This window comes from Fistularia commersonii, chromosome 5, assembly GCF_037954325.1.
Source record: "Fistularia commersonii isolate RoL2024-O1a breed Wild chromosome 5, RoL_Fcom_v1.0, whole genome shotgun sequence".
In the NCBI taxonomy this organism is placed as follows: domain Eukaryota; kingdom Metazoa; phylum Chordata; class Actinopteri; order Syngnathiformes; family Fistulariidae; genus Fistularia; species Fistularia commersonii.
In genome coordinates, this window is record NC_141288.1 from 2,707,235 (window position 1) to 2,729,804 (window position 22,570).

The window sequence follows — 22,570 nt, forward strand, 5'->3', positions numbered from 1 at the left end:
ATTATTCGAGTGCCCGGTGGCTAAACCAATATGACAGGCGTTAGCATCAGCGGAAGTCCCAATTGCGCATGCTCAGTGGACTCACAACCAGGAAGAGTTTTTTTTTTTTGTTTTTGGAAAATGAGTTGTCTCTCAGATATTTTTATAAACAACGCATTTCCGTTAATTTTATTCTGAAAAAGCAACATTAATCTTCATGCCGAGCGTTTACATGAAGACACTGAGCAAAATGACAAATTCCAACACATTTTCACAGGTCCAATTTATTGAACTTCCATTGCAAACCACTTATATCCATCCTCAAGTCAGCAAAATTAGAACTTAACTAATTATGGCAGGCAGTGAAATAGGTCATTACAATATACTTTCAACACATTCCACTGAATTTTAAATGGTGTGTGCAAATATTTCAACTTTTAGGTTATGTAAGGTCTATGTTAATGTCACGTGTGTCTCATCTACTTCTGGGTCCCAATGGCACAGTTGGTATTTTTCCAAACATGTAAAAAAATCATGAGAATTCCCAAGATTGGCACTTGTAAAGGCAGCAGCGAACTCTTACTTGAAATATGATTTGTTTTACTAAACTGTAAACCTTAAGAATGAACAGATATAGTCCCATTAAACTAGGATTTATCTTGTCCAATGGCAGCTTTTAGTTCCCGATGTTCACAGCAGCACACGCCTGACGCTGCGGGATTTCCTGGTCACTTGGTTGGTTTGAGTCATTGCTGTGGATGAAACAGTGAAATAAAACACTCAATCGTTCGATGCCATGTTGTACAAAGTGCCTTATGTACTATTAAATGTCCATTTCAGCTATTGCTTTGTATAGCACAACTTCTGTACATCTCTACTTGTAAATTATGTCCATAGTTCCTGTCTGTAGTCTACTACATTTAATGCATGGATAATATGCATCTGGATAATATGTTCATTGTTCCCTATCTGTAAATCACTTAAAATAATGACATAATATACCATGTGCAAGCTGTTTATTCATATATTATGTCTGCACCTGCTGCTTTTTTGGACTTCTGATTGGAGGTCACGCTGTATTTCGTTGCCTTGTACATGTGTGATGACAATAAAGTTGAATCTAATGTAATATAACCATTTACCCGCTCATTCACATGTCTGGACAAATTCAGGGAACCTTTGTTATGTTTTTGGAGAGCGGGAGGAACCCGGGAACAACATGGACACTCCACACGGAAAAGCCCCCTGGCGGAATCCAAGCGTGGACCTTCTTGCTGAGAGGCAGTAGCGCTAACCGCTGCGCCGCCGTGCCGCCCATGTTAAGTCATATTACAGAGAATATACGCTAATATACAAGTGAGTTACCTCTGAAGTCCAGTTTGTACAGTTCTCTGTTGATGTTGAACGTCATACTGCCGCTTTGATTCTGCTGGTACGCCCTCTCGATGTCATCGCTGGTCACCGAGCACTCTGTCGACGTGCCATACTGCTGAAACACAGATATCCCGGTCGTGACGGGCTGCCGATACGCCACACGGTCGTTGGTTTGTGGAAAACATACCCTGTTTTTGAAATCGCTCCACGACCTATTGTTTCTCTCGAACTGCCACTGCGGCTTGGTGCCAATGGAAACATTTTGAAGCCCCGCGAGTACCTGAGAAAGTCTGCGATGAAAACATCAAGCTCCGTTTCAAGATCTGAGAAAGGTAGGTGGTCAGAAGGAAAGCAACTGGAAGCAATAGTTTGGATTGCAAGTCATGGTTGTGTCACGGCGTCGACTATTTCCTGATCATTTTTACCACTTGCTCAATTTTTCAAACTTTCAAAGGACATTCAAAAACATTTAAAATCTTGCAAACTTACCCCGTTGTTTGCATTCGGAAAACGGGACGGCGGGCAACTTTCCTCTTTCGGCTTTTACCGACCTGTTGCATTTCTGACACAAAACAGTTACATGACAGGAAAGTCGGGTTAGCACCTTTTCATAACCTCAACTATGCTCTTCAAGACCAATTTGACATGTTTATTTAGTTATCTATGACAAATAATTAGCAATACACAGCATTTCTGTTACTTTTTAATTTCTCTGTGCAAAAAATAACAACTATAAATAATGCAGTAGACATTAAACACAGATGTTACGATGTTAATGTTTGGCTGGCCCAAAGATACGAGAACCTGGCTTTGCAAAGTAAAAACGACAGGGCAGATGATAATAGAATAATAATAATTCCAAGAAATGACAAGATAATCAATAATAACATCAATGTTTGGTCAGCATGAATCGAGAAAGTTAGGGTAAGAATATATCTAAAAAAAAATGTCACTCGCTCTGACTTCTTCCATGTATTACCTTTGGCTATTTAAAATAAATAAAGATAAATATTAGATATATTCAGAGGCACCTTTGAATTTGATCTCGAGTTGTTCTCCGTTGAGGGTGAAGGCGTAAGAGCCGGTCGGGTTTCTTTGAAACGTGCTCTCGATTTCAGCGCTCTTCACAGGGCCGGCCATGCCCTTGGCGTCCTGTCGGGACGGGCGAAACGGCGTTTATAAACAACAAAAATTGGGTTTCAGCGCTACTGGAAGCCCGACAGTTACCTTCTCTCCGTACTTGATCCACTTCCGGCGCAAGGTGCAGTACCAGGCCCACTCGGTATTCCCGTCATCCAGGCGTCGCACCCTCAAGCCGTCTTTGTAAACCTTCATCTTCTTGAAGTCAATACTCACAACCCTACAAAGAACCAGAAATAAGAGACGTCCCCGGTGTTTTGTTTTGGTTTTTTCATACCTCCTCGCTTTGCCGGAGATTTCAGCTCTTACCCGTACAAAGTATTGTAGATTTTGATGCCCTTGCTGTGTGGCAGGCAGTACTGAGCCTCGATGACGTGGTCATTGTCGATGTCCTTCCAGTCGCCTTTAGCATACAGCTGCCACTGGTAGTATCTGCCATTTGTGAGCTTCACGCCTGCTTCAATAGATGTAATGCACTTTAGCAAAGGCTAAGCACTGAACTCAAACTTTCACTTTTGAGGGGGAAAGCTACGCTAACCTATCGACCACACATATTCACAAAGAGAGCTACACATTATATCACATCAGAATCAGATAACATTAACTGTACATGCTAGCGGGCAAATTATTGTCTGATCTTACGGACGATTATTTACGTAGATAGAAAATACTCTCCTGAGCACTTTTGCTTCTATCCTTCCTGAATAGAGGACAAAAAGACGACGTGGTAAAATATGGTTACGCCAATTTGCACAATTTTTTTAAGTAATTTATTTATATATATATATATATATACGTGTTTATTTTTAATTTTCTACTTTAATCTTAATGTTCACATGTTTACAACTTTGACATTGCTACCCCATGTGCTCCCCAGGTGCCCTTCGGGGAGCAATAAGGTTTTTCTGTCCGTGTGCCATATTTGGCTCAAGCCTCTATGAAGCGGATGTAATTTTTTACTCTTTTCTTTTAACGTACCTGCATCCTGAGCGGCATCCCTGCTGCTTTCACCAGAGGAGGGCCGAGCGCCGCCGCTGTGATTCACTTTACAGTTGGAGCCGTTGCGACAGTTCCCTTTGAGAAAGTACTTGCAGACGTGCAAGTACTGGCACCTGCTGCCGTTCCGACAGTTACCGCGATTGTAGTACATGCAAGGTTCTCCCTGTGTGCGTATAAAAGGCGTTGCACTATTTCAGTTTGTGTGAGGACCGGATTGAAATTAGGGTCGATGATTGTGACACCGATGAACTCACTTGTTGACCTTCAAGATCTGAAAATTCATCGCTGTCCATATCGTCGCTGTCCGATGACTCACTGTCTGTAATATTGCTAAAATCTGCATTGTACGGAGGATAGGTCTCCTCATCGCTATCTGGGGAAAAGAAGGTGAGACCAGAAGTTTAGTTCAGCGAGTTTATTTCAGTCGTTTTGACTCATTGAGAGTCAAATAAACCACAATAAATACCTGTGTAATTTGAACATAAACAAGGAATAGCAGCACCCAAAAACAACTTTACCTGGACCGTAAAAAGGTGTCAGCTGAAGCTTTAGATTTTTAGCTTATCTTGCTAACCCTCCCAATTTTACATTTTTCGTCGAGCTGTTTTAGTTCCTATACAGTTTTATATTTATCAATGATAATTTATTTAAATCATACCATGGATTGACTCCTTTGATTGAAATGCATCTTTGTTTTTACATTTGTTCGGGGGGATAGTACGTCAAGAACTTGTGTCCGCATACTTTTCCATGAGACAAGAGAGGGATAAATTACTTGATACATAGATACTTAGATCTTCCTAAGGGGAAACACTATCCTAATTTTTTTTAACAAAAATCTTATTATTACTCCTTTCTGTGGTGGTGCTTGCTGCCTCCTGCTGGAGCTTTGGCATCATGTTGACCTACTAAAGAGGCCAAGAGGAGATTTATGGATGGACTAGAAGGGGACGTGAAGTTAGTAAAAACCTGACAAAAATTCAGTGTGATTTATCAATGGGTCTACATGGTTAAAAAACTGTCTGGATAACAGACAACAATACCTGAGGGTGAGATAAAATCTAGTAAGTTGTCATTAAATTTAAATATAGCCAAATAAATGATATTCTGAGGCAGTAAACAACATACCATGATCGATAATATCCAAATAGAAAGTAATTGCGAGTTATTATAGTTGATGAACTAAGCTGGAACCATCACTGTTATACTGAATAAAACAAAATAGGGCTTCAACAAATTAAATTTACTGTACCGAACTTTATCTCTGACTGCGTGGAAGTCTGAGGAATGTACATGACAGACAATAACAAAACCAATCTCAGTCGTTTCATTTTTTTTTTCTGATCTGAGCCGGAAAATATGAACCGGAAGTGATTCCTATAATTATGAAAACAAAGGCATAAAACAAATATGAGACAATTTTTCTACTATAATTTATTACTGTTATAGTTTTCTAGTAACTCTGGCACAACAATTTCCTTTGGGATAAATAAAGTTGTTCTTATTCTTATATTAAGTGAAGAGGTCAATCTAAGGGGTACTTTAGAAGGTCAAAGTAATACATGTACCACACTTTATAACAGTTTCTTGAATTTTACACCCGAATTTAAGATCGACCTGAGAAAATTCCTGAAGTCCTATTCGGTTTCGCTTCATCATAAATATGTTCATTATCACGTTTACATACGTAGACATACATAGTTTTCCATTTGTGGGACGCTAGATTCAATTTGAACGCATTACTTTGGTAAATGGGTAATATTCTACACACTTATTATTCAAACCTGAGTCAAAACTACATATAAACGATAAACTTTAAAAAACTTATTTGACTTGCCGTATGCTGCTGCCATCTCGCCTCTGTAGCGTCAAAATACTTTCGTTTTCGTTTTGAGAAAAATGAAAGTTGTCCCTCCCATTACTGGCATGCGGCTGTCCTTCCTCGATACACCAGTCCCGCTAAAATTTGTCGATTTAGATGTAATTTCCCTGGAAAACAGAGACGTTATGTGTTTAATGTTTGTGTTTTAATTTATTTAACACACACGCTAAGTTGGTTCGGGCGTTACTTTAGACCTCCGGGCCACTAGGGGGCGATAGCGAGCAGGAATCAATGCGGCGCGACAGAATAAGGTGCAATATACGCCGGTTTTTCCTTTTTAACACACCCCGGGGTTAATAAGGTTGAAGGTATAACACGAAATACACATAAATAGATACCGTGAATAATTATTAAACAAACACGACCCCGTCAACACCGTAGAATTCAGAACAGACGTTTACAAAATCACTCTCGGAACGATCAAGCTAGCTACTAGCAGCACAAATCAATGCGGCTAACGGAGGCTAATAGCAGCTAGCTAGGAATCTGTTAATGTTTATACAATATATTATCATAAGAAGTGACCAAACGTCCTCTTTTTCCTGGATATGTTCTCTTTAAACCTCCAGTCTGGGCCGCTGGGGTTTGAAAATGGGTGAAAATTGCCGGTTTTCATCGTTTCTCACTACGCAAAATGAGCTAGTGCTACAATTGACCGGCACTATGTAAAGAGTATTACGGTACCGTAATATCATTTATATTTGTGCAACACTATTTTAATTGCAAAGACTTTTTACGTACTTGTTGATAAACTGCGACGTGTAGGGTTGAGATCAGCTGTGCAGCAGAATATTGAAAAGAAGAAAACAAATTTTCGTTACGTATGGGGTTAAATACATTGATTTACGGTCTCTTTTGCACTGTTGCAGTAAAAGATGACATGCTGCTATTATTGACTGATTCTTAGCTATGAAACCTTTCCAGAAATTTCTGCTGATATTTTTATTGTATTTCATTTTTTTGCTAAATGTTATAATCTGCTGTGCACTTGACTGTTTCCTCGGAAATGTCTTTGTCCTGTGCATTTTCATTCAGAGAGAAACGTCTTTGCGATTCCTCTGTATTTCGGGAACATTTGGAAAAAATTGACAATAAAGCTGACTTTGAAAAGATTGGAAGATATAGTTTGTTGAAATACCAAAGAGTTGTTATTTGTAATATGAATACTTTGGGATTTTTCAGAGACGACTTGAAAACGAAGATCTACAAAGCATGATGTGTCTCATTATTTCATACCGCATCACTTTCTCAACTGCATAGTCATTTAAAACACTCGATTCCAGCTCATATTGTAGTGGAATTTTACCAAAAAGTTTGAAATGTTTTAAGAATTTATGTTGCATTCAGAGCAATAAGGGTGGTCTTTTACTTAAAGTGTGAATTTTATTCTCTGACATGAACCAACTTGGAATATTTCTGGCAAATCTTAGAAACCTCCATTTCCTGGCGGAAAATGATATGAATACAGCACCCAGATATTTATTGTACTTTACCTGTAAGCAAAAAAAAACATTTAATGAATGGTAACCATTATATTGCTCAGCAAGTCTCCATTTTTAATGTAGGCCGTGTTTGTCTAGCAAAGTTAATCTATGTAAACACAAATATACCCAAAATAAACCTGCAGACCCCAATACCAAATGTTAAGCATTTGAATGTGATTTTTCATGCAGAATCAGTGTGTGAAGAAGCTGGACTAAAAAAAATACTCGCTTGCATTGAGGATATGTAGTCACCATGTCTTTTATTGTAAAGCAAACGCAACACGTGCCATTCTGACACAGTGAATTCTGTTTTCTCACGCAGGAAATTTGTGAAGCAGAGGACTTGCAATGAGAACCTTTTCTCTGGAAGGAGAAATGTCGCCGTGTGTGTCGGAGGTGTGTTTGCAAGTCACGGCGCCAGAGACCTGTCAGCACGTCAACGTAGAGACAGAGACCGCAGGTGCAAGAAGAATGTGGGAACGAGTTCTTTAACAAGCCAAACTCAGAGGCCAGCTGGGACTGGGCGAGAGGCGGGGTTCACCTCGAACCGGCCCATCATCCATCACGCCGCCGCATGGATATTTCCTCTCATCCGAGAGCGAGGGAGCCGTTGAACCGAGAGGTGAAACGTCTTCAAGGGAGGAAATTCAAGTCAGGTTGCGACGAAAAGGTTTCGGTCAAGAATTCGCTCGCTCTTTACAACCTGTCATTCACGTGTCTGGAAAATCTAGGGTCCCCGATGAACCTCCTGCATGTTTTTGCATCGCATGTGGGAAACCGGAGAACATGGAGAACATGGAGACCCCACACAGGAAGGCCTCCCCCTTCTTGCTGTGAGTGTGAAGCACTGACATTTGAATTTATTATCAGAGCTTTATTATCAGAGGAAATATGGAAATAATTTGAATATCTCTTTGTGAACACGTTTTGAAATATTGTATAATGCCATCGTTACCTTTCCTACCTGAGGCTATCAGACTTTTTAATCCCTCTACCTTCAGCCTCAAAACCTTAAAAAAAAAAAAAAAAAAAGAAAAAAAAAAAAACCTCACCCACTTACTGTAAATTGTAATAATTTAAACTGTAATAATTTATGTGTATATATGTTCATAACTGTGTAGTATTTCATAACAGCTACATGAACAATATTTTTTCATTCTCTTGTACACACCTTATCTTTCACTTGTTGCTTAAGACACTTTATAGTTTTTCACTTGTTACTCAAGACACTTTATAGTTTGTTTGTATTTCTTATTCTCCCTTTTTCTCTTATTTTTTACTGTTTATACAATTTTTCTACTATTATTTATTATTGTTATATTTTTCTAGTAACTCTGGCACAACAATTTCACTCAGGATAAATAATGTTATTCTTATTCTTATTCTTAAAGACACCATAGATTCCAGGGTGAAATGACCTGAAATCAATGCAAAAGTACCTAAAAATCACTGACCAGCTGCAAATCCCCAAATCTAGAGAACAAACCAAGTTATTTAAACATTTCCCCGTTTCCATATGAAACAGACAATGTGAACGCCGTCAGCTGAAACGGAGGAGGAGAGCATCTTTAAATGTTTTCCCCGTCGGTCCGCTTCCATCACTGCTCCGTTAAAGGAACACCGTCCACGTCGGCTCACGTAAGTCAAAGCGGGAGTGAAAGGGTTCAGGTAACCGGGGGCCTCTGGGGCCTCTGACGGGTTGAAGCGTCGTCCGGTGGAGGTGGAGGTAGAGAATGATGGACGCTGAGAAGGAGGTGACGGACAGGGAGGGGGTTGGGGAACAAAACCGGACGGGGAGATCGCCACCCTGGAGAGGGAGAGAGGTTCGGCGGTGGTCGACGGCGAGAAGATGCTGTTGACGACCCGTCGGGATTGACACGACAAGAGGGAGGAGGTCCCAGAACCACCTGGATAGAAACAAACAGCGTTTCCCGTTGAACATTTTAAATCAAACCCCCCAAAAAACATTTGTGCTGCAGAATACTCCTTCCAAACTAGCCCGGTGTGCGCTGAGTGCTCGCCGCAGAGGCGCTGGTAATTTGGAACAAACCTGTGGCGCGAAATGTCATCGAGAAACACTCCCAACTAGAGGGAGGTGTTTCCCGAACCTGATCGCATCCGCGTTGCATGATTAAGCGTTTATAGCTCCCGATTTAGACAACCCCGATCTTTATATTGCAAATTTTGAAATCACGACACGGCGTCCGAAGCTACGTGTTTGTCCATACGACAAAAATAAAACAAAACGTCGAGCCGCTCCTTATTCGGAGAGGTTCTTCAAAACAACTTTATTCACTTGTGGTTATTCCATACAGAGCACACAATAGCAAGCTATTAGCATTTTCCTTAACCCGTATCCACAGTCACCCGTCCCCCCCATGAACCCCCCCGGCCCCGAATCAAACAATAGTCTTTGACGAGTTTGTTTAAGCTATCGTGCATGGTTAACACATCCCTTTTTTGAAAAGAAAAAAAAAAAAAAAAAGAAAAAAAGAAAAGAAACCAAATAATTGCAGTTCATGTAAAAAATCTTTTTTTTTTTCTCAGAATATAATATTTTTTTTTATATTACAGTACAGACTTTACAACAAATGTTTGTGTTTAAAATGCGTCTTTTTATTGCATTGGATACTCATATTTACCTTTTCATTCAGCTCCAGTTTCAATAAGTTTATGCTAGCGTACATTTCCGAAAAGTGTTAGACTTGTCATTAATATTAATATTATTAATATTTTTCATTTTTTTATTTTTACAAAACAAACATATTTAAACAATCGCCGGCTGTTTTTGGTCGGTCTCGAAACAGACAGTAAACAGAAACATCCGGGCCGTTGGAGTGTTTGGTCGATTGATTTCTCCGAATACCACCTTTTCTTAATCAAGTTGTGGAACGGTTTGGCTTTTGAGAGTTCTCGCGTGTATGTGTGTGTGTGTGTGTGTGTGTGTGTGTGTGTGTGTGTGTGTTAGCGTGCATGCGTTTCTGTGTGTGTGTGTGTGTGTGTTTCACCTGGGGTAGAAACCCGGAAGACAGGAAGAGGACTCAGCAGTTTGAGGAGTGTGTATGTGCTTGATCACCAGACTCGTAACTTATGTGTTTGTGGGCTTTTATGAACCATAAATATCCACTCAGAGTTGCACGTATCTATACGAACGGCACGCGATGGCTTAAGAACAGCGGATTGTTTGTCTGAAACGAGGTGTGTATGAATGGCGCGTGTGTGTGTGTGTGTGTGTGTGTGTCTGCGTGTGTGGTTTTTTTTTGTGTCAATATGTACAAATATGTATGCATGTGGTTGTATTCGTTGGGAGTCAGTGTGCAAGAGTGTAGCTGTGTGTTTGTGTGGTTAAATGAGATCCCCGATTGGGATGCGGGGCAGGCAGACGTAGGCCTGCGGGGTCCTGCTGAGGTTGAGAGGGTTGCCGTCCAGACGGATGTCCTCCAGCGCGTTCCTGATGTAGTTGAAGTCGTGCAGGTTGCAGAACGTGTCCTCGTGCATCGACTGGATGTTGTTGCGCTGCGATCGGAGATAAGGTTCGTGATTAAAAACGATCGTTGCGTGACAAGAAAAATCTCTCAAGTTAAAACGTGTTCTCGGGTCATTTTTGGAAATGTTTTCAACCGGAAATCAAAATAATCCAGTTACATTCATCCATTCGTTTGCTTATCCTGCACTCAGGAGCCTATCCCAGCTGTGATTGGTTGATTGGGTTCACTCTGGACCAATCACAGGGATGCACACAGACATGCAACCAGTCACACGTCATAACGAGACAACCGACAACTCACTCATTCATATGTACACAACCACACACACACACACTCGTTTACTTTTCACATACACCATTCGCAGACACACAACCATTCACTCTTTCTCATTTAGAGGCGCAAAACCATTCACTCCCTCATTCACACATTAGCGAGAGACATAAAATCATTCACCCTCTCATACATATAAACAACCACACACTTATTTACATTTCGCATAGACATACAGCATTCACTTATTCACACCTTTCACTTCTTCATTCACACATATAGAGACATAAAATCATTCACCCTCTCATTCACATATTTCCTAACTTGTATATTTGCAAAACATATCCATCAAGTCAAGCTAATATCAGTGTTTTCTTTTCACATACCACCATACAGTACATATGGTAGTGTATGAAAGTATATGTGTGTATGAATATATGGTATATATTTGGGCGGCCGTTGGAAGAGCCTGGAAGGCTGGTCCTCGGGTAAGTCACCGAACCCCCGGTTGCTCCCGGTGGCCTAGTTAGCGCCTTATACGGCCGCTCTGCCGCCGTCGGCGTGTGAATGTTTGTGCGAAAGCGCTCCGCAAGGGCAGACCGTTTGCGATGGAGCCAGGAAGCGTGCTTGTCAGAACCAACCACGGGGTAGTAGAATGCTAGGCTAAACCGAAAGGTTACTTTCTGACAGGATGTTTGTGCCGCCGATCTTTTTGCGAGACGCGAGCGCGGCGCCCCGCGGTCACCTGTAGGTGTAGAGATCGCAGGCTTTCGGGCAGAGGCACGGGGATGTAGTCCATGCGGTTGTCTGTGAGGTACAGGTACAGCAGGCCGGTCATATCCTGCACGAGAGAGATTCACGCCTTCACCAACTGCGCACGTCAAACCGCACCCGCTTTGAAATAGCCGAGACGTACCTTGAACGCCTCCTTGTGGATGCCCTTGCTGCTGATGCCGTTGTGACTGGCATCGATCAGGGTCATGGTCTCCGGCAGGGCGGGCAGCTGGGAGATGTGGTTTTCCCGAATCACCAGCTCCTCCAGCTCCGGCAGGCCCAAAAAGGCTTTCTCGTCGATGGACGATATCTGGTTGGCGGTCAGGTCGATCCTCTTGAGCTTGTCTGGGTAAAGGTGAGGAGACGTCAACATCGGCTACGGGACGCGGGGGGCGGTCTCCCGCCGTCGTCCGAGCGTCCCGCCATCCCCAAACATACTCATGAAGGCGAAGTCGGACTTGTTGATCTTGCCGATTCGGTTGTAGCGAGCGTAGAAGTGAGTGGTGTCCTTGGGCAGAGGCGGGACGGTGTCCAGCTTCAGGTCGTCGCAGTAGACCGAACCGCCGAGGCAGATGCACAGCAAACAGGTGGGCATGCCTGCGGGAGCGGGTTAGCATAGCATGTCACTCCACCGTAACCGAGGCGACCCGCTTCTACTAGATATCCGCCTGCTATTGGGACAATGCATTTGCAAACATGTACTTCAACAGAACCGGATACTTATCAGTTTAGCATTTCGAATACTACGAGGAGTACTACTACTACTACGACTACTACTGCTAGTACTACTAGAGCGACTGCTGCTTAAACTCGGGTAAGAATTTGAACCGTAAATGATTGGCTTAGAGGATAAGACGTGTATCTTAAAAGGTACAGTAGTATGCGGCACCTTCTACCTTAGCTGGTACCCCTGGTACTCACCCGAATGTGGATAATAGCATCTGGACAAGAATATGCGAGAATTATTCCCAAGTACACCAAGATTTAGAGAAGTCCAAGTCGGTCAGAAGAGTCAACCCAATCGGGACTTTCGCGGCGAAAAATGAAAGTCCACTTATTTAACGCGTCTCCCCTGGATTCCGGGTCTTCGTTCGTTCATACTGACCTGGCCCGTCAACCACAGGCTCCTCGGGCTCATCAGGCTCTGGGAGGCCAGAGCTTGAGGTCTCCTCTACACTGCCAGCGCCCTCCTGAGGGGTCTCTTTAGTCGGAAGCAGCCCCTCCTCTTGTTAGAGAGAAGATTGAGGTGTTAAGGGAAACAGGTTAGACGGGACATGGAAAGCCAAGCGCGGCAATCGGCGGGAGGCCGTTTGCCGCAGCATTGAAGCGCGTCTATCAGCATTTAACTGATCGGTGGAAGTTAAATGATTTCCGCGTGCGCGTTAATGAAACCCACGGTGATTTACGGCGTCGTTAAAAGCGAAACGCGTGTTAGGGGAAAACCGCCAGGCGATTTTCCGAAAAGGGTCCGGCTCCCGAGATCTCGGCTAGGAGATTAAAACGTTTTCCCGTCAATGAAAAGCAGAACTAAGAATTCAACCGCGGCTCCCAGTTTGCGGATTTGATTTAAATGAACCTCACGAAGAAACGCCTCCGGCGGTATTTAGTCCCCCGCCGGAACGTCCGCTGTCATTAATACGTGCATGCGGTCGTGATCACGTGTCCGAACTCTATTCGGCACAATTAAAACCCAAGTCAGCGAAGTAAATAAACACATAATGAGGTGATTTAAATCCCCTTCTGGCACCTGCAAGCCGCTCCTCAAAATTTTCGCCACGGACCCGGAGGCAGCAGCTTCGAGGCGGCTTCCCCCCCCCCCCCCCCCCGTTAAAATACCGCGTCCGATTGGTTCGGGTCGGGATATCCTGGAATCCGAGACCCCCTCCCCCCGCCCAAAGCTACGGTTTCCGGGTACGTGGCGAGAGAACGGCGTTTCACGCCGTAGATGAACTGCGGTAGATATACTGACCTATGTCAGGGTCAGGGACCAGAGTGACATCAGGGGCCTCGGTGTCTCCTGAACCGGAGACGCCCGAAGTTCCGGAGCCTCCGGAGACACCCAAGTCTCCAGAGGCTCCGAGGTCCCCTGAGGCCCCCGAGGCTCCCGAAGCTCCTGAGAATTCCCCAGAAGCACCAGATGCCTCGTGGGGGACGGTGGGAACGAGGGGCAGCTCCTCCTCTTGTTAAAGCGAAGGGGGGAAGGAGGGCGGGGTTACGAGGCACGATCATAGAACGAGAGACGGCACGGAAAGTCAGTCAACCCGCCGGGTGGATGACTTACTTAAAGGTGAGAGGAGAAGGTTAGGAGGACAGTCATCACGGTTAACAAACATCACGGAAACGTCACATTTAACTAAAACAGGAGTTAAATGGAATTGGCGACAAGAGAAGTTTGACATTAAACACCGAAAGACAAAGACAAACATCTGCTCTTCAGAAGTACTAACCTCCAGGTAGCAATGTTATCCCTGAGTCCCCAGAAAGCCCGGAGCCTCCAGAGGCCCCTGAGATCGGATCCCCGGAGAAGCCGGAGCCAGACTGGTCCCCGGACCCTCCGGAACCCAGGGGGAGTTCGATAGAAATCCCGGAGCCTCCGGAGCCAAAGTCTCCGGACGCTCCGGAAATAGCGGATCCCGCGGTATCCCCAGATCCGGAGATGTCTCCGGATATCAGCATATCACCGGACACCAGGAACTCCCCGGATCCCCCGGAGCTGGGGATCTCCTCGGAAACCCCGGAGATCAGGACTATGTCGCCGATATCCCCGGAGGCGCCGGAGACCAGTGGATCGCTCGAGCCTCCGGACCCAGAAACCCCGGAGGCTCCCGAGGCCCCGGGTACTACAGAGCCCCCGAAATCCCCGGAGACATGAAGGATGTCAATGGGCGTCAGACGCAGCTCCACCTCTTGTTAGAGACAAGATTAGGTATTAATGGACAGACAAATGAATCAGGTCGTAGATTACGAACGCACATCGGATTAGACCAACAACAGAACCCAACTGAACGGGACACATTTAACCAATGACAGCTAGTTAAATGGAACACATGCAGGGGGGAAGACGATCGGAGGATCGGAGGGCGCGGGACGCCCCCCCCCTTCTCTTCTTCGTCGTTTCAAAAAATAAAAAAAAATGGAAGAAAAAAAGGATTGACCCTACGTCTACGTCAACACGCGCTCAAAACGAGCGGGCTTTTTCCAGACCTTTCTGCGTGTCCGGACCCATGAGAACCCCGGATCCCCCTGAACCCTGAGGGATCAGCTGAGGCTTCAAGGGTAGCTCCTCTTCTTCCTCCTCCTCTTGTCCTTCCTGCTCCTCCAGCGAGGCCTCGGGCACAGGGTAGTTATAGTCGGGCGGGGCCAATGTGCCAATCTCTATCTGAGGGGAAAAGAGCAGCGGTGAATCAAATGAGAAATGATACGTGACCTTCTGATACCAACTGCTTGTTCTGTCAATATCCCAAAAACTCAAAGTCAAGAGCGAAGCTGCAGAGCATACCTCTGTATCTAAGCAGCAAGGAGCACTTTCTTTGCCTCTCCGAAGTGCACGGTATGCTCGCGCACTTTGGCCGAATGCGGCGCACCGATAGTTGTTGTGACTTTCCGCTCAGCGCGCAACGCAACATTGGGGAACTCGTTGGTCGCTTCCCCGCCTCATCGCTCCCCGGAATGTCGGCAACAAGTGATCGAAAAGGGGCACCGAAGGGATAAAAACGTCGACCGTAAACGTTCGCATCCAAGCCGCCGTAGTTTTACGCTCCGGTCAGAGCGAGGCCTTGAGCTCGTCGCCCAAATCGATGGTGTAGCCTCTTGTTCAAGAGACGTCTCGGTGCAGAAACTTTGTCACCCGTATCGGTATTGCAGATACCATCACGACTTGGACCTATCTTCAGCAATCAGCATGAATTCGCTTTTCTAGTTCTGTTGACTTTTAGCGCTCAAAGTGACTGCAGTTATTTCGTTGTTGCCTTCCGGGAAACCTATCGCACGTTAAAATCTCAATCCTTCCCCGGCTGCGAAACCAACAATTTATTCTACAAACAAGAGGGCTTTTGCGCGTTTGTTTATACCGCCGTCAAGGCGGGATGTCATCACGTTGGAAAATAAAAAGGCGGCCAGTCGTGATTTAAGCAACATCTTGAGTTGAAATGCTTTTCATTGAAAACACAGGGTTATTTTTGGTTTTTTTGCGATATAATCGCACGAATATCCGGTTGTTCTTTTTCGACCTGTTTGCTCAGAGCTGCAGTGCCGCCACCCTCCGGACGAGGGCGCTGTACTTCCACACTACGCCACAGGTATTACCTGACGCCCTCTCACATCCTCAGCGCTCAGAGAAAAAAAAAAAAGGAATGGTCCTTGTGGAACCAAGACACACATGGTAGCTGCAAGAATCCATATTTTGGTATTTTTGACCGCTTTTAACCGCACGGCTAATATACATACGCAGACACAATGGTATCGCACTGAGTAAAGCCTCGGGGCTGCACATTCCAAAATACAACCGGACAAAAACAGTCATTCACGACGATTCCTCGCAGGAATGAGGAGATGTCCAGGCCTGAATGTCACATTTTAAAGATTGGCAAAATCACAGCGTGGTGGACGCAACAAGGCCGGTCTTTGAAAAGACCCCTTCACCCCCCCCACCCCCCCGCCGCCCCCCCAAAAGCAAACACGTACACCCGTGGGGGAGAGAGGAGGCCAAAAAGGTTGGCAACCGGGACTACAGGAAAAACAGCATGGGAACACAGCTCGTACAGGGGCAGGCCTGAGAGCGAGCGCCGGGCGGAAGGACCATATTCCGTCGCTGCGCTTCCATATGGGACGTGGACTCGCGCAAATGTACGGCCCGCTGTAAAACGCTTACAATCACTCGCAAAATCGGGCGCCGATGGGAAGGGTGCTTAGTCGCCGACGATATCATCGCCGATTAAAGTCGCACCTTTTTGTTTACCTGCTTGGTTTCGCCGCGGGATCGTAATTAAAGTTATTTCACGCCGGAGACTGTCAGCCGCCGGGACGCCTCGTGGCAAAAAAAAAAAAAAAAAGTGAAATATCAATCCGTGCAGGATTAAATCACAAGGCGCATCGATGTTTTTCAACCCCTCCATATTAATAACAAATACGACGGAGCTGCAACACTGTGGTGGATTTAATGCGTAAAAACCCATTGTGGGTAATACAAACGACCTTACAAGGGCGTTTCTTTCTCCTGTAAAAACCTTAAACGAAGACTTGAACTTAATGCAGATGTTGTGACGCTGGAAAGCGGCGTATGTTAATGTTTTGGCGGCGTATGGAAGGAGGCAGACGGCGGGGATTTGCTCAGACTTAAGATCATAAAGGAGGCTTTGCTTCTCTCCAAAAGGGACGAGCCCCGAGGAGAAGGAAGATAAATGGCGAGGGCTGGATGTGGAAAGTGAAGACTCAGCATTCCAGAGGCATGGAGCTCATCGTCGCTCCGTTTGCACCCTCCCGCCCACCCACCCGACATCTGATGTGCAAGAACCGAATCTGTTTAATCTTCACTTCTGGAGAAAGCGGTGCATCTGCAGAGCGGCCCTCTCATCTTTCCCCTTTGCCCACCGGAGGAAAACGGCAGATGTTTCTCCGCGTCGCAATTACGCGTCGAGACGTCCGAAACGGTCGTAGCTTCTCTTTCGGAGACGGCGCTGGAAAAGCAATCCGTGCTCAAAGCTCACGCTCGAACTTTCCCACACTCTCTCGGAAAACCGACCGAATGAGTTCGGACGCTAAGAGTTCCCGTCCGACACGTGGTTCCGCGTTGACCGGTCGTTTTTTTTTTTTTTTGTTGTTTTTTTTTTCGATGGAAGCCGTGAAATCCACATCAGGTTCCACTTAGGCCGCTGGCTCGGAGGAAAATCCAGCGAGAGCAGTTTCTCCTCGTGCCATCTTGACACCGCCTCGGCCTAATTTCCGTGCTCCGGAGAGGAGAAAACCGGGAATCTTGGCGCAATTCGTGCCCTACTAGCTACTAGCTCGCCTCGCCACATCACACACAACTTGATTTAAGCTTCCCCCCCCCCCTTGCAAAACCTTTTTCCCGTCGCTGATGTTGTGCAAAGCAGAATCGGAGCAGGCTGTCCTCGGATGCATTTCCATGCTAACGTTAGCCTTGTGAATGTTGCACGGCGACCGAGAGAGAGTGCAGGATTATCCCACAAATATTCTGGCCGGCACCGGTGCGAGAAGCTGGAGAGCCTGTGTTTTCCAGAGGGTCAGAACGCCTGCGTGTTCCACGAACCCGCTGACCTCGCACCGGCCGAGGACAGTTCGCCATTATTCCGCGTCCCGAGCCGTGTTTCTAGAAGCGATTCCCCGGAATTTCAGATTAGCGTTCATAATCGCGTTGATCTGTTTCGGGTTTTTTGTTTTCCCCCTTTCACGGACTTTGCATCCCAGCGAGTAGACGTCCGAGGTGTTTCGTGTGATTGCGCAGGAATTTCATTTCAAAAAAATCTGCTCGTGGATGCAGGTGGCGTTCGAGACCTCGACATCCGCGGGGATCTGCTTTCCATCAGTCGGCCAATCACGGCGGGAGCGTGGCCGGTTTCCACGCAGCTGGACGGTCCACATGGAGGCCACTCGCATCGTCCGATATTGCGATTTTGATCCGTTTGCAAAGTTCACCGAGGCGCACTCGCATGCCGGGAGACGATCCGACAAACACCTGCACGGTTGCCGGGCAGCCCTGGGATTCCGCCGCGAGTGTTACTCGAGCGCGAAAACAAAATCCATGAATAATTGAAGATGGACGCCGGACAGCAAGGGTTCAATCGGTGACGCAGAGCCTCGGCAGCTGAGCTAAATTATCCGTCATCGTGCCATTCGTAGGGAAGGACAACCCGATATTCTCCACCGTGACGGACGTTTCCGCTTTGATTAGCCGGCGTGGACGCGTGTGCGTCTCTATACGCCAGGCAGTTAGCTTACTTTACCTAGAAAATGCACCATAATTGGCTAAATGCTAAATGCACGCTAAATGGCACAACAATTTCCTTTGGGATCAATAAAGTTGTTCTTATTCTTATAACTGAACCCAAACCGATCGATCGATGAAACAAACGAGATTGTCGATGACCGCCGAGGGGATTATTCACGTATCCGTCGGCGCCGAAAACTCCAGAAGGCGAAGGAGTTCGGTGAGCCTGTTGGAACGTTAGGAGGTCCTTCGGATGTGTTTGAGAAGATCTAGTGTTGAATGCGTGGTTCTTACCTGAGGGTCATCGATGGTCAGCCCGTCTTCATAGTCGTAGATATCCTGGTTCTCCAAATTGAAATTGTCTTGGTCCACGTCGTAGTTTGTACTGTCGTACGAGTCCAAGTCGGCCTGTCGGGAAAGCCTGGGGTTGGCCGCCGCCGCCGCCGCCGCCGCCGCCGCCGCCGCCGCCGCCTTGAGGACGAAGAGTCCCAGCACGAGCCGCACGAGCTTCCTCATCCTTCACCCTGATGCACAGAGAGGTGCGTAAACGCAACCTTACAACGGGATTAGTGACTTTTAATTCCAAAGGAGAACGGGGCGCTCGGCGAGCGAGCCAGTCCAGCGCCGCCGGGGACAAACAGGAATGCGGGGAAACTGACCGGCTTGAAAAAAAACGGACTTTCAGCTAATCACCTTAAAACCGGCGGACGATAAAACTATCCAGCTATGCCGGAATGTAGGACACGGCTAGCCAAAATAGCTTAATCGGAACAAGGCCGGTTAATCGGCGCCGTGGCGATATCGGCGTCATAATCGATCCATTATTCCAAAAGTTCAGTCGCGTCACGTCTTTCGGCGGATTCATTACCCGGGCGCTGACAGCCGGGGGCCCCCGGGGGCCTCCCGAGAGAGGGGGCGGCCATCTTGCCTCGAGTCGGACGGCAGTATGTCAAAGGTCAGAGGTCAGAGTTGATGCATGAGGGATCCATGGGAAAGTTTTGCCGGCTCAAACGATCGGAAGCGTATCATTTCAGGTGAGTCGTTCAAATCTAAAAACCGTTTTACGGCTCGCCTTTTTTTGCACGTACGCTCCCGCGTCTCGACCTCGGCCGTTTCCTCCGCCGGATAAGTTCAGCCTCGACGATTGAGCTCGAAGGGGGCCGATCTAAGTGAGACGTGAGATTAGGTCGGCGTCGGTGGCCGGCCTGCCACGCACTCATCCGGCGGCAGGGGGTTGGAGGCGGACGCCAGGCGAGGAGCTACGTGTATCTTAGCCGCTTCAGGAAGGGGATGGCGTCCAACCCCGGGGAAACGGCGGGGGGAGGGGGGGGGGGGGGGGGAAAGATGATGTTGGCCCTCAGGGTTAGACGGAGAGGGACGGAGAGAGCAAAAGAGAGAGAGAGGGACTAACTCGACCCCTCGCCCTTTACAGAGGGCCTTTATGAGGCCCGGTCACTGACTGTCTCAGCACTCAAACTCCAAATTCCACCGAGGTTTGTGGACAGGATGGCAGTCAGTTATGGCTGCGAGGAAAAGCTCCATTCAGCTGCGCTACTGCCCGTACACACACACACACACACACACATACACACATGTGCGCGTGCGTGTGCACACACATGCACGCGCGCACACACTTGGAAAGACACATCCTCTTAACACAACTATCTTTCAGAGAGAGAAAACTGAGACACCTCTGCAGCTATATTTGGAATTATTACAGATAAACCCCCCCCCCCCCCCGTATCCCCCCGAAAAATGTTTATACGATTTAAGCGATGAATTTGTGGGTTGTTTAACGCGAGCGGCCGGGAGTAAGATAAAGACTTTTATAACCGTTTAGCGAATTTAGTGGCGGAGGAGATTAGCATCCCTGGTGGAAAAGGGGTTTTCTTGCACGGCTTTTCCCGGAGACAGAGGAACGCTTTTATACGGGCCGTCACAGCGGACAGTGTGTGGAAACTGCGTATGTGTGAATGAGTTTAGTCTCAAAGATTTACCCCCCCGACCCCTCCCGCCGCCTGTTATGCTTGGCTCTGCGTCGGACATTCCTGATATCCAGCGATTCTGCCTCCCCCCCCCCCCCCCCCCACCATCAACACCATCGAAAGCCAGCAAATAAACCTGACAGATTTCGCCCCGGCGGATATCACGCTAGCGTTTGCTAAAAGAGGAATTTCAACCCGGGGAGAAAACATCAAAAACGATAGCAAATAAATCTATAAATGATGCTAATGAGATGATAATATTTTGACAGATTGTTTTTGAAAAAAAAAAAAAAAAGCTGAATCCGTCAAAAAAAAGGCGGCAAAGAGAACGTCATCGAGTCACCTGAAAAGCAGGTGAACCCGTCCGGTCTGGCGAAGGGGAAGGAAATCCGATCGGAAAGGCGTTTTAGCCAATTAGCCGCTATGCCCGAATAGCGGCGTTTCGCCGGAGGTGCTTGCCCGGGTCGCCCCGACAACCAACACACCCCCAACGGAGGGGCCGGTGGCCGGTAGCCGGCGCGGGGGGAACGGCAACCGGAACACTTACCTCTGTCTCCTGCTTTCCAGAATGTTCCCTGCAGCCGTGATGGAGATGCTGAGGGCTCCGGGTCCTGGCCAATGGTGAGAGGTCGCGCCGAGGTGCCTTGACAAGGGAGGGTACGTATCTGAGCGTGTGTACGCGCGCGTTCGTGCGTGCGTGTGTGTGTGTATGTGTGTGTGTGGGTGTGCGTGTGAGTGTGTGTGTGTGTGTGTGGGTCTGTGTGCCCCTGCAGACCTGAGTGCCCTGCTGCTTATGTGTGAAGGTAAGGCACTGAGAATGATTGGAACCAAGCTGGTTGCTTTTGGTCAGTGCGAGCGCACCCACCCCACATGAACGACCCCAAACACACCCACCTCCACCCCTTGCCACCCCCCCACCCCTACACACACACACACACCAACACAGCGAAGCCCCCCCCCCCCCCCCCCCCGGTGGCATAATAGCGTTTTATCCTTTTACAAGAGTACCCCTTATTTTTCTAAGAGCGAGGCTCAATCGCACGAAAATATTTCTTTTCCCAAACTCCGGCATGTGTTGCTTTCATGTATGGGGGGGGTTCGGGGGTCGGGTGGGTGGCGGCAGCGGCGGCGGGGGGGGGGGATCCACGGGCTCACGTACACAATGGGACCTCTGTGAGGAGCCCCTGTTAGCACGGTGCTGAGAGGAAGTCCCCGCTCGGAGGAAGGCCTCTGCCCAACCTTCTGGGCGAAGCTGCTCTCCTGTGCTTCCTCCTCCTCCTCCTCCTCCTCCCCACGTTTACCGCCAGACTCCGGGGGAAACAATCCCATCTGAATCCGGGGGCCCGGATTTCAGTCGCGCAGACACGTTAGCTGCTAAGAGAGGGGGGGGAAAAAAAAAAAGAGGGATACTCCTCGGCACCTGCCGCGCTAAAGTTGGCGTCCCGAAACGGGCCGGCGTTCCGCCAACGGCGAGTCGCGATGCGGTTCTTTTCAGCGGAGGATTTATCTGACGGCGATAAAAGTTTGGCAAAACTCAAGGGGGGACGTGTGGCGGGCGGAGGGCGCTAAAAAGCTAGCGGTGCGACCGGCTCGGAGCGAGGCCGCGGCTAAAGATGAGCCGCTACGTTTACAGGTTGTCATCGTTTTTATTGTCCGAGTGTGTTTTTGCGTAAGAAGGGAATTCGGCGCCGGTCTCGACGTTTCACACAAGACAGTCGTGCAAAATGCAGAGCGATGTAGTTTCGTCATATTCCATATGAAAGCGGCTGCTGAGAGCGTATTAGTGTGGATACACATGTATCGCAGTGTGTGCACTGTAAATATACACTGTAAATATTATTTAAAACAAGGAATGTAAACTGTGTATATATATATATATATATATATATATATATATGCATTCTGTACAATATACACAGTGTATCACAGTGCAGATTATACATATGTACACATTTATATGGTATGCATATTACAAACAGCGGGGATGTGTGTAGTGTCTATAAGAATCAGAATTGTAATAGATTATGTAAAGTGCATATATATTATATATATACATATATACATATATATATATATATATGCAATTTTTTTTTTTTTTAAATTTTTTAATTTTTTAGAATATTGGGATAAAGTTCTTTATCTTCTGTAATGCAATTAAAAAAACAAAAATTACTTTTTTTCATGATATTCTAATATTTTGAGATAGGATTTTTGAGTTTTCTTAAGATGTCAAGCCATAATTAGCAATA

The 22,570-nt window shown here is 46.7% G+C and overlaps 2 protein-coding genes across 4 annotated transcripts; both read right to left on the bottom strand.

Moving 5' to 3' along the window:
- Positions 1-262: 262 nt before the first annotated feature.
- Positions 263-6,022, bottom strand: LOC147233820 (uncharacterized). 3 transcript variants are annotated; one of them, XM_086146108.1, is made up of 11 exons: positions 5,877-6,022; positions 5,330-5,481; positions 3,747-3,865; positions 3,472-3,655; positions 2,803-2,947; positions 2,581-2,713; positions 2,385-2,505; positions 1,843-1,915; positions 1,541-1,643; positions 1,345-1,468; positions 263-731 (listed from the first exon to the last, which is right to left on the bottom strand). In XM_086146108.1, the coding sequence occupies exons 2-11, from the start codon at positions 5,343-5,345 to the stop codon at positions 670-672; spliced, it is 1,080 nt and encodes a 359-aa protein (XP_086002234.1). In that variant the 5' UTR covers positions 5,346-5,481; positions 5,877-6,022; the 3' UTR covers positions 263-669. The 3 variants fall into 3 exon arrangements, with proteins under 3 accessions (XP_086002234.1, XP_086002233.1, XP_086002235.1); XM_086146107.1 differs by lacking the exon at positions 5,877-6,022 and having other exon boundaries at positions 5,330-5,788; XM_086146109.1 differs by lacking the exon at positions 5,877-6,022 and having other exon boundaries at positions 1,345-1,465; positions 5,330-5,780.
- A 3,568-nt stretch (positions 6,023-9,590) lies between these two features.
- Positions 9,591-21,123, bottom strand: epyc (epiphycan). The gene is made up of 10 exons (XM_086146110.1): positions 20,869-21,123; positions 18,631-18,860; positions 14,595-14,769; positions 13,838-14,296; positions 13,360-13,569; positions 12,496-12,615; positions 11,829-11,987; positions 11,533-11,735; positions 11,362-11,457; positions 9,591-10,374 (listed from the first exon to the last, which is right to left on the bottom strand). The coding sequence occupies exons 2-10, from the start codon at positions 18,850-18,852 to the stop codon at positions 10,204-10,206; spliced, it is 1,815 nt and encodes a 604-aa protein (XP_086002236.1). The 5' UTR covers positions 18,853-18,860; positions 20,869-21,123; the 3' UTR covers positions 9,591-10,203.
- Between the last annotated feature and the right edge of the window lie 1,447 nt (positions 21,124-22,570).